An 11,545-nucleotide genomic window follows, 5' to 3' on the forward strand; every position below is an offset into this window, starting at 1 on the left:
GTGACACTTTCTAGCCCATTTCTAAAAGGTCAACTGTAAATAATAAAGAAAAGTTGGCGATGAGGGCCTTGGCTTCCAGGACAGGTGGGATATTTTTTTTTCAGAAAAACATTAAACAACTGTCTCTGCCTTCAATTTGAAAGTATCCTATTGCAATAAATAGTTCAAATGATCTACCCTCAAACTCGTTCACCTCCTCAAATTTGGCCCTCTTTACAATAAGAGTGTTTTATTATTTCAAATGAATTTTTTAAATGCTTTGCTTGAAAACTTGCCGCCATCGTCCTTAATCTTCAGCCCTGGAAGTGCTGAGAAGGAGGGGCGGATTTACTCTTAGTCAAAAGTAACCTAGAGCCCCGAACTGAACACTTCATTAAAGTGACTAAACTAAATTATTATTATTATTTAACACTGTCATTAAAAACAGAAATAATAATTTGCTATTTATTTCTAACTCGTCATGCATATGAAATTCATATATTTATTTATTTTTGCATTTATATAATAATCTGATTATATTCTGGTCTTGTTTTGTTCTTTTTATTTGTTTTGTTTCAGAAACCTGGCCTGTAAAATGCTGTATATGTTACATGTGTAGATGTTATTTGATAAGTTAAAACTCAATAAAAACTTTAGTTAAAAAAAACAATAATTAAATAATTAAATAATAATAATAATGTTCCAGTCAACAGCAACTTAGCAAACAGAGAATTCAGTTTCCCGCCCAATTGAGTGATTTTGATTCCGACTTTGCGGGTAATAATTGTTTTGGAAGATACTTGCAATCGGTTCGGGAGTTCCTTATTGAAATACAACCAGGAAAGTGTGGTCAGGTGATGGCAGGTGAAGCACCTGCCAATATGAGACAACCTACTAATCATAAAATAAATATGTGCACTAGCCTGTAATTTGCACATTTGTTCCAATTCATTTCGTTTAAATCCTCAACATTTGATGTATTTTGCATATTTCTTGTTCATTTTCAGTGCAAGTTATGAATTTTTAAATGCTTAAATCTTATCAAAACGTGGATTCTGCAATTAAGAACTTATTTGATGTTTAAAAATAAAAAACTAGAGGGCCTCATTTTATTTTTTCACCTGGGGCCCCCAAACTGCTGAGTCCGCCCCTGCTCAGAGGGGCTTGAAGGACCCATGAGGTCCCTATCCGTTCCGATCAGGGGCCCCACACGTGCGCCCTGAAGTTTTGGAGTCCCTAGTGCGCGCACACGCACACAAAAGGGGCCCCCAGCACCCAACCAGGTGAGCACATCGCGCACTCTCCGCGATGAAAGTGCTGGGGTCTGGTCTGCTCTTCCTCCGGTCCTGAAGTGTCTGAGGAGGAGGAGGAGGACCGAGGGGGGGCCGCGGTAACACCACCACTCCCCGAGATCGTCCTCCATCACCGCGATCTGCCTCCACAACGTGACTTGTGAGGAGCCGATCCTCCACCCGGGGGGCCAGACGGGAACAAAACGCAGGAAGGATCAGCCTCTTACCGTAACGTCGGGCTGCGCGGCGGCCGCTGCCTCGTCTGGCTTTCGCAGAAGTCTGGACACCTTATTTTCCGAAAACACAAGTCCGCCTCATCCGGCTGTTCGGGGAAATCAGCTCCCACGTCTCCGCGCTCGGGCTCCACTCGAGGGAGCCTCTTTCTGGGCTCCCAACTCGACCGAGAAGAGGCGAGACTGTTTTCCTCCCGCAGCCAGCTCGCTCGGGCTGCCTGGATCCAGGACCCCCCCGGTTCTATCCCGTCCACTCTCCCCGCGACGCCAGGCTCGACTGTGGCCGCGGAGGAGTCGGTCTCCAGCCCGCACGTATGGCGTGAACCGCGCGCGCAGCTTTCCGTTTGCGCACCAGCGAGCGAACAACAACTAGCAGCACAAAATGACTGACTGAGTCAGCGCTGACAGACCGGGCTGCTGCCCCCCTCCCGCGGCGGAGAGAGCCGCGCTAAAAGTCTCCCCGTGAAAAAAAGAAGTGACAATGCGCTCCACATCCTCATCCGACTTTTCTGCTCAAGCATGTGATGACAACATGGTGAGCCTGTTAAAGGGGCATCAACGCGCAAATGCAGGGAGGGGTCAGGCTCCGGAGACGACCCCCTCAACTTTCAGGCTCTCGTGGACGCACCTGTAAGGCGGGTCTGCGCGTCATTTACCAACCCAAACGGTTTATTGTTGAGTTTAGTTCATAAAAACTACAAAAATACTAATAAACTCTCTTTTTTCTTCATTTTTGGTGAAATATAATCTATTAATCTGCTTTGTCCTTTTTTAAAGAATGTATCCTACATTTTGGGTCCAATTTCTGGTTTGACAGAATGACGGGTCCAATCTGGACCCAGCAGGACATTCTTTCCTGCAGTGGAACCAGCAGCCTACCAAAGAATCTCTGTAGCTTTTATGACCCACACCATGGCACATTAACCCAGGCTCCTCCCACCTGTCCTTGAGGGGGATTGCAGGGACCGTTCCTCTTCATGTTTCCTCTATGGGAGGTCAAAGGAGCCACTCCTCTTCATGATCCCTTTATAGGGAGGTTACAGGGACAGTTCCTCTTCATGTTTCCTCTATGGGAGGCCAAAGGGGGTGCTCCACTTCATGTTCCTTGAACCTGAGGTGCATGAAGAGGAGCAGTCCCTGTGAGCTTCCTTGGACCTCTTCTAGATGTAGGAACCCCTCTTCTTCATGTTTTGTCAAGCATAGAGAGCTCAAAAGGGCCGCTCCTCTTCATATTTCCTCAATAGGGAGGTCAAAGGGACCACTCCTCTTCATGTTTCCTTTATAGGGAGGTCAAAGGGACTGGTCTTCTTCATATTTCCTCAATAGGGGGTCAAACGGACCGCTTATTCATGTTTCCTCTTTAGAGAGGTCAAAGGGACTGCTCCTCTTCACGTTTCCTCAATAAGGACGTCAAAGGGACTGCTCCTCTTCATGTTCCCTGTACCTGAGAAAGATCACAGAGACCACTCCAGGCGACAGTGACCATTCTTGTTCGTATTTATGTTTCCTGTACTTGAGAAAGGTCGCAGTGACTGCTCCTCTTCACATTTCCTATAGCTGAGGTAGGTCAAAGTGATCGCTTCCGTCCATGTTCCCTGTCCCTGAGAAGAGTCACCAGTCTGCTCTCATATTCCTGTTCAGCTCTCTGCTCCCTAGGATTGCTCCTCTTCGTGTTTCTTGTCACCAGGACTGCTCCTCTTCCCTCAGTCCTGGGGATCGTCATGTTACCCTTCACCCTTGTTGGGCTACAAGGACCTGAACTGTTTTGTGGTTTGAGTTTTGTAACAGCCCTCTTCCAGGTTCCTTCTTCTTAACTGATGTAACATTAGGATGTCTGGAATCTGCCCTTTTGGGGAGGAGTACTGGGAAAATTGTGTTCTTCAGTTTGGTCTGTTTATAAGGCTTGTTTTTTCTCATGTCACAGTCTAAGCTGCAGCTTTATTTGATAATTATCCACAACTGTCTTCATTTTAGTGATTATTCTTAGTGTTTTGAAGAATCTGGTTTTCACTTCCTCCTTGTCAAGTCATCTGTATTGTCACTTTTTCCTGTTTCAGTTGGTAATGATGGTTTTTTTTATCAAACTTTTGAGTTTCTGCCACCAGCCTGGTCTCCTCAGTTTTGCAAACTCTGCAATTTTCTCACTAAATTTAGTGACTTTCCAGTCTCCCATAAAATAATCATGTTCTCCAAAACAAAAAGCAAATCTGCCATAGTGTCTGCCAAAGTAAGTTTATTGTGTTTACGTTTTATAGTTTCCCCTCAAAAACTCTATGCCAATAGTATGTTACCAAAGCAACATCATATAGCAACTTCTCAGTCACTACTGCAACACCAGGTCTCCTATATTGTTGGATCAACCAGTTCTTGATAATTTAATCCAAAATTTTACTGTTTTAGGACGAAAAAAATGAAAATCAAATACGATAAAAACTTTGCTTTAATGCAGTTAAAACAGGATTTAAGAGAAATTACTCAACAACAGACAAATGGCACCAGGTCATGTTGTTGATTTCAACTTTTAATCAAGTAGTTTTTTTTTTATATTTTAGATTAAAAATATTGGCTAAAGGTGTTGCAATGGATCTCTACTCAATCAGTCAGGTAAGTTGGTGAAAACTTGGCTTATAAAAAGGGCTGGAGATCCCCAAGAAAATGGGCGGAGTTAAATCCTGCACAGAAACCACACAAAAAGTCCAGATAAACTAAGAAAGGAAATAAAATCCTGGATTTAGATTGACTGTCTAAAGTGATCACTCAGATACTCTGGTGTGAGGAAAGAATTCAACAGCATTCTGGAAGAAGAGGTTATAATAACACCAATCCTAATGTCAGATTACTTCAAGGTGCCATGCAGAAACAAACACTGATAAAAGCGGAACAAGAAGAAACCTTCACTAGATGGTCTATAAGAACGCCAAGGTCAGATAAAGTCTGTTAACTGACCATGTTAAACATTTAAATCTATGAAATCTCAGAAGAATGAGCCCGGTATCACAGCCTTTACACCTCACACACTACGGAGCACGGTAGAGGAAGGACAGTCATCTGGGAGATATTTATTCTTGGACCAAAGTACTATTGAAGTTGAAACTGAAGGAAATAAAGAAACCTTCTCTGTCGTCCTGAAAAGCAGACTACTAAATTGGATGTGTCCTCTATTTCTGTTTCAATTTTGAGTTTTATTCATATTATTTTTTATTTATTTGTATTTTTATTTAACCTTTATTTAACCAGGTGGAAAACCCCATTAAAAACTTGTTAGAATAGATCCAATTTGTGTTTTACACGCACAGAAAAACAGAATCCTATTTCCTGACTGTTTGTCTCAGTTTAAACCACATTTCCTGAAGTTATCTATTATAAACGGCCTTCTGTTAACTAGGTTACAGCTGAACATGTAATATGTATGTATATGAATCTCTAATGCGTTCTCTGAGTAACCAACCCGTTTGAACAAACTAATTCAAATGGAGTACAGAACTATAAAACCGTAAAAAACTTCTCAATCGTTCAACCGATCAACGCGAATCAGCGTTTTTTATGTAGCCTTTGCACTGTTGTGCAATGAATTACCAACATAAAGTGTTGCATATTAGTGCAAAACTGCTTTTTCCACGTCAGAATTTGCTGGAATTGTGTAATTTAAGAGTTACAGTAGTTGAAACAATTAAAGGGTTAATCCAGTTGAGTTTGTGTTACCTCTGCTGCTGCGCTGCTGCACCCTTTCCACACGCCCTGCCCGTCTGCTCACCTGGCAGGTGGGGCCAATAACCTTAATCAGCACCTGCCAGGTATTTAACATAGAGAAGGCCTCACTCAGACAGGGAGCAGAGGGAGGCAGCTGGGTTTGAGGGTTAGGGTCTGTTGTGATGGTCGTATTCTTTTTCTTCTCTTTGTCTCAGCAGTCTTACACGGCTGGGTTTTGTTATTTTAGTTTGGGGTTGGACCTTGGTAGTCTTGATTTGGGGGCTTTGTTTATTTGTTTTCTTGAGTTAGATTTTGGTTTGGCAGCTGAGTCTGACGGTCGACATGGTTGGGTCAAAATGTCTCTGATTTATTTTATGTTTGGTCAAGGTTCCAATTCCTTTTTGGTTTGTCGTCTTGTTTAAACCAGCGCACTAATTATTTGATTTTGTTCTTTCTTTGCAGGACACAGGTTTTCCTTGATTTAATAAACTGTTCCATTTACCCTTTGTGTCCAGTTTTATGTTAAGTTCCCCTTTTGTATTTATACCCTAGACTCAGGTCAGGTTTGCCCATTGGGGACGTAACATTTCATTTCAAATTATGTTAACCTAATTTATGTCAGTAGCTGCGTTCCCGTTGACTAATAATTGCGCAAATTGGAATTGCGATAATAAATTTGCCTAAGATGACAATTAAAAAAAAAATCAAATTTATTGAAAATAAAAAAATTTTGCGCTTGAAGGAGCTGGTTTTTGGGATGCATAGAAATTGACATATTTAACCAAACTGCTATGGAAATATTTTTCTAAATAAATTATACACTTTGAATAAGACACAGACGTCTCCTTTGATAGATTATGAGCACTAGTGCTGTGACAGAAATTTAAATGCTTCTGCTGTATATAAAAATTGTTCATATGCATCATTGTGTTTTTGAATGACTGACGGTGTAATGGCAAAATTTCATTTTATTCAATATTTCCAGAATTTTTATAAAAGCTTTGTGCAAATGTGTGATTGAAACGCAGCTAGTCTAACTTTAAGTCCAAATTTAACTTAGCTGGATTTAATTAATTTCTGTTCAATTGGATTAAATTTAAAACACTCAAGTATAAATAAAATCTTCTTCTATGGATTGCGTTTTATATGGTGAACTCTTTCTGGGACCAAAACTGGACTGGAGCATGTAGTGAATGTTGAGATTAAAAACAGTATTCCTGTGAACAGAGTTAATTAAAAATCATAATTTGAGGAGTGTTTTTAAGAAATAATCAGAAAAAGAAAGTATTTTGTTCATAGAAAACCCAAGAGGACATATTGGAAGAAAACTGATGAAATAAAGCTGTTTCTGGTGAACGTCTTTCAGTAGAAGACTCGTCTTTGACTCAGAATTAGTAGATCGCGATAAAAGACTTAAACTTCCCACACTGTCCAGGCTCATTACACAACACTCAGTTCACTTTGTTTGCTGCCAGAGTGGGGCTTATTTTAATTGCACATTCACCGTGGGATTCACAATTAAGCTGAATCAGGCTGCAGGCTTAGTTAGAGGGAACCTCAGCTCACTAGACGTCAGTGAACGCGAGAAGAGACATGCTGGAACTTGAATTGGTCCAACAGGAGGGTCCACAAGCTCCTGTCCCGTCACACCTCTTCCTGTTTGTTCTCCACCGTAAATCTGCCGTCACTCTTTTGGATATGGAGACCAAAAGTTGGTAGAGGAAAGAATGATGACCAGGGAATTCAGACTAAATCCAAATGTTGTGTCCAACAGAAGGTGTGTGTCAGTCCAAGTGTGGCCCACGCTAAACAACAGAAATGATGCAGATGTATGGATCTACATCCTTCCTGCAAATGACCAATAAGGAGGACAGAAGGCTGGTGTCAAAGATATCATTACCTCTTAAATGACAGAGTGCCGGTTGACATACAAAATGACACGTGTCAAGCTCCGTAAATGAGTTCTCGTCATGAGCCTGGATGCGCGGAAAAACATGTCACTAATTTAAGTCAGTCAATGTGCCGGTCTCAAGATGGAGCTTTGAAAAGCTCAGAGGTAAAACTTTAATGACTCCCAGCCTTCGGCGCTTCCAGCACTCTCTTGTTTTGCCGTCTCTATAATGAGCGCAGCGTATCACCAATCTACATGCTTGTCATCTCAGGGAACTCGGTAACAAGGTTGGGTGGTCAGTGGTGCGTCAAAGCGGGGAGAGACAAAAGTCTCCTCTGGAAAGTCATTTTTCCGCTCCATTCAGACTCAGAAGCGAAAGCTTTTTGTTGGATTTGGCTAAACTGACGAATGGCGGAGATTTATGTCAACCTCCTGGGCTTGAGAATCGCTGTGTCGTTCACAGGACTTGTGGGTAACGTATGCTTAATCCTCTCTATCGTCCATATCAAGTGGTCCCACATCAAATCCTTCGAGTTGTTTCTTCTGGGACTGGCTGCCGCCAACTTGGAGGAGATTGTCATCATCAACGTCTACGATCTTTTCATTCTTCAGTCGTCTTTCTCCAACACTTGGTCGTGCCGCTTTTTGAAGTTTATGACCATGTTTGGAGAAACCGCCAGCATCTTCTTCACCGTCATCATCAGCATCTTCAGGTACCAGAAGCTGGCCGTCAGCTTGTCGGTTCCCCTGGACCGCATCGGAGTAGCCCGTCTGCTGAGCGGAGTTTGTGTAATGGTCTCTTTTTTGCTCAGTTTCCCAGTTGTTGCCATTAAACCCACGGAGAATGCCACCAACAGCAGCGGCAGCCGCTGCTCTGCTGAATCCTTTCACTGCGGCGAGAATTATTGTCCCACGCCCAACTGTGCTTACAAATATCTCTTCGTCCTCGTCTCCTACCTGCTACCCCTCATCATCATCACAGTCACCAACTGTCTAATCATCACAGTGCTGCTAATCCAGAGGAGGACCATCACACCAGAGATCAGTGTGCACCAGCCCAACCACAACCACAGAAAAGGCAGAGATCTGCGGTTCCAGCACAGCACCATAGCCGTGGTGGCGGCCATGGCCTTGTTCCTGGTGAACTGGACCTTCTACCTGGTCTTTCAGTTTATCCTCAAACCTAAGGACCTTCCTTCTTGGAGTGAAATTGAGTTTTTCATTCTAACCTCCTACTCGTCCTTCAGTCCATATGTATACGGGATAGGACACAACTTGTTTTCTCTGGAAAACTTTAAAATTATTAGAAATAAATTTTAATACCATTGGTAGAAAATAGATTTAAAGCAGTAATAAAGTATTTCAAGATAAAATGTGTAATGTGTTGACTTTAGAGGACTATTAATCTGATTTTAACATCATGTTTTGACATATAAACATTTAATTTTCTCTCAAACTTTGCTGGATTAAATTCCAGATCCTGAATTTGATTAAACATAAACTCAATTCCCTTCATCAAACTGCAGACAAAGGCAATTAAATGTAACTCAAATTTAAAATTTCTGTCTATCTTAATAGGAAGACATGATAGATTTAGTCAAAAAGTATGTTATTTTGTAATTACGAGTTCTTCAAACCTTCTGAGATTCCTAGAAACTTTAAATACTTCTGATGTGTTGATTGAAGAGTAAAAGGGGGGCTCTAATGTGAAATATTCATATTTTACAATAAAAAAATGAAATGCTCCAATAATAAAGCGTACCTGTTTTTCTATCTGCAAACCAACAGTGTTTGTGTCTAAGATTGAGGTTTAAAATGAAACCAAATTGAATTAAAAATGAAATGTAAAAGTGCAGTTGAAGAGCTCTGTTTGAGCATCCAGTCTGCACTGAAGAAATGATGTGGAACAGAGCATCATTATTCAGGTCATGGAGGTAAAATGCTGCAACTGTTTGATTAAAAGACTACAAACGAAAGGACACAAAAGTGCTAAGTGTGGTTGTTGTGCTTTCCTAATTTAATATAAATACACAGATGGTGGAAATGTATGTTTGTGTATATCAGCTATATAAGTGTGACGATGTCCTCCTCAATACCACCAATGCATATGTATCCAAAATGACATTTCTAAACCTGAATACACTATTGAATGGAGCTCTTATATGATATGAAGGAAATTTAAATGTTTGGTCCATTTAAAAGCCATTTGACTGGACAAAAATATTTTCTTTGGTATTAAAGAGGATATGTTATTTTGAAGATATGTCAGGTATAATTTAAGTGGATAGAAAGAAATTCAATTGATCTCACAATGGGAAAATTCCTTTACTACCATAGCTCAAAACTACGGATAAAAACATTTAAAACATAGCATTAAAAACAACAAAAACATTATAATACAATACATAACATAATGAAGTGAAGTGAGCGCCAGGAGTACATTAGAAATTCATCGACGAGTTATGGGCGGGACCGTTGGTGAGGAAGTAAGCCTCCACTGATCTCCCGCCATTTCTCTCCTGCTAGCTTACAGCTGCACAAAATCTTAAAAAAAATGTATTTAATGCTTCATCAATCAGATGCCTCAGTAAAAGCATGTGGTGCCTGCTGGCCCCGCCTCCAGCGTTTGATTGACAGCTTCTCTCGTGCTCGCTTTCAGTGAAAGGGGTGTGGCCTTCGAACAAGCTGGAACAAGCTCACTCGTGATCGGCGACAGGATTTCCTTTAACTAAAAGCGTGATTCAGACCGACTTGGACTAATCGCTGTCGTGGGATTACAAATCGGTTGCAATATGGCGGTAGACGTATCAGGAAGTGGGGGTGAAGCCTGATTTCGCTAGGGCTGGAGCCTATGGGGGACCTCAAAACTTGTTATGTCCTGTTCTTTTAAACAGTCCATGATCCAACCTTCACCCATCAGTAACCGGGACAGTCTCTGGCGACCCCACGGCCCCAGAGTGTTAAGAAAATGGATGGAAATTCCCAATGAAAATCGTCGGATTGAGCAGCTATTAGATTTTTTTTTCAACCTGCTGATCGAGTCACTGAAAACACCACGCGCCTAAAACTGAGTCCCTAATTGAGGGTCAACCTCGCCACATGTGCCGCCCAAACCACGGCGCCGAAATTGTACTGGAGGACCTCAGACTATGTCTATACACTGACTTAACGTTGAGACTCGACACCCCTGCTGTGTGAATCGTGTTTGGTGTGAATGCAGCATAAGATTCCTTTAAGCTAACGCTCATTCAGTTAGCATTGTTTTACTTTTGTCTGGAGCCTTTCTTGACTAAATAAATAATTAACAGATACTAAGAGATTCTTCCATTCTAGAAAAGTTAGAGGCACACACAAAATGTTTTCTTATATATGCATTCAGATATTTTGAATAAATTAGGTAAATGCAAATAAAATGAAAAATGATGTGTATTCTAAGCAAAAAATTAGTTTAAGAATTGATTGTTTAGCCTTTTAAATGTAACCTGCAGCTCCATGGCTTATATTCAATTTTATGTTTCAGTTTAGCAGATAAAACCCTGCAGATGAAGATAAGCTTTTGGACCGCAAAGTTTTAAAACTCAAACCGAAAGAGGATTTTTTAAGTCCCCCACACCTCTGCAGCATCAATGCCCCCCATCAGCACGAGACCTCCACGTGGAGCGCAAAGCTGGGTTGGCTCTCCCCGCTTCCTGGTCTGCGTTTGACCCCGCCCCTTCACCCGACAATGGTTTTTAAATAGTCGTTTTAGTTAAAAAAAATCTACTTTAGTTGTGACGATAAAAGTAAAAGTCGATTTGTTTTATCAGTTTTATGCAATAGAGAGAAAAACAAGAGGACGAACCAGTCCTGAACATAAAAAATGGAAGAGGTGTGAACGCAGGACTGTTGGGAAACCATTGAAATTTAAATGGTTTGTTCTAGAAAAGACCGTGTGTTCAAATTCAAAGCATTACTCAGCAGTTTTGCTTTGCACATGCATGACTCTGCAGAAAGCTGCTGGACTTATTTGGTCATTTTAGGGATTTTATTTTTAATGCATCCTAAATAGTTTTAATATTAATTGTGGCATAATTATACAGTAAAGACGTATGTTAAATTGTTTTAACTAAAAAAAGAATATTATAGCCAATATTATAGGAGTATGTGAACATAAATGAACGTGCGGATGATGGAAGACTTCATGGAGTTCCACGGTCCCTTCAAACTGGCCGGTTCAGTTGTCCGTGGGGAGCCTGCGCATTGGCTCCCGGAGGCTCTGCTGCCTTCGCGAACGTGTGACGTCACAACCCCACGGCGGGTTCGTGTGTGTACATGTGCGCGCGCCTGCGTGCGGGAAGAGATCGAAAGATGGGAGGAAAAACTTGCAAGAAGTGAGGGACTCGAACAGGAAGAAAGGTGGGAAGTCACGCGTTTCGGCGGAACCCGGGAAACGCACGTGCGATTTTTTTTTTTTTTTTTTT

General features: G+C 41.4%; 1 protein-coding gene across 1 annotated transcript; it reads left to right on the forward strand.

Annotated features, from left to right (window-relative positions):
• The first annotated feature begins 7,493 nt into the window (after nucleotides 1-7,493).
• LOC112158179 lies at nucleotides 7,494-8,405 on the forward strand. Its single transcript, XM_024291405.1, has one exon. It carries the CDS (start codon nucleotides 7,494-7,496, stop codon nucleotides 8,403-8,405), a length of 912 nt encoding a protein of 303 aa, XP_024147173.1.
• Nucleotides 8,406-11,545: the final 3,140 nt, after the last annotated feature.

Source organism: Oryzias melastigma, linkage group LG24 (genome assembly GCF_002922805.2).
Source record: "Oryzias melastigma strain HK-1 linkage group LG24, ASM292280v2, whole genome shotgun sequence".
NCBI lineage: Eukaryota > Metazoa > Chordata > Actinopteri > Beloniformes > Adrianichthyidae > Oryzias > Oryzias melastigma.

Excerpts from the sequence above, each read along its gene's own strand:
- LOC112158179 (XM_024291405.1), top strand. The coding sequence starts at position 7,494 with ATGGCGGAGATTTATGTCAACCTCCTGGGCTTGAGAATCGCTGTGTCG.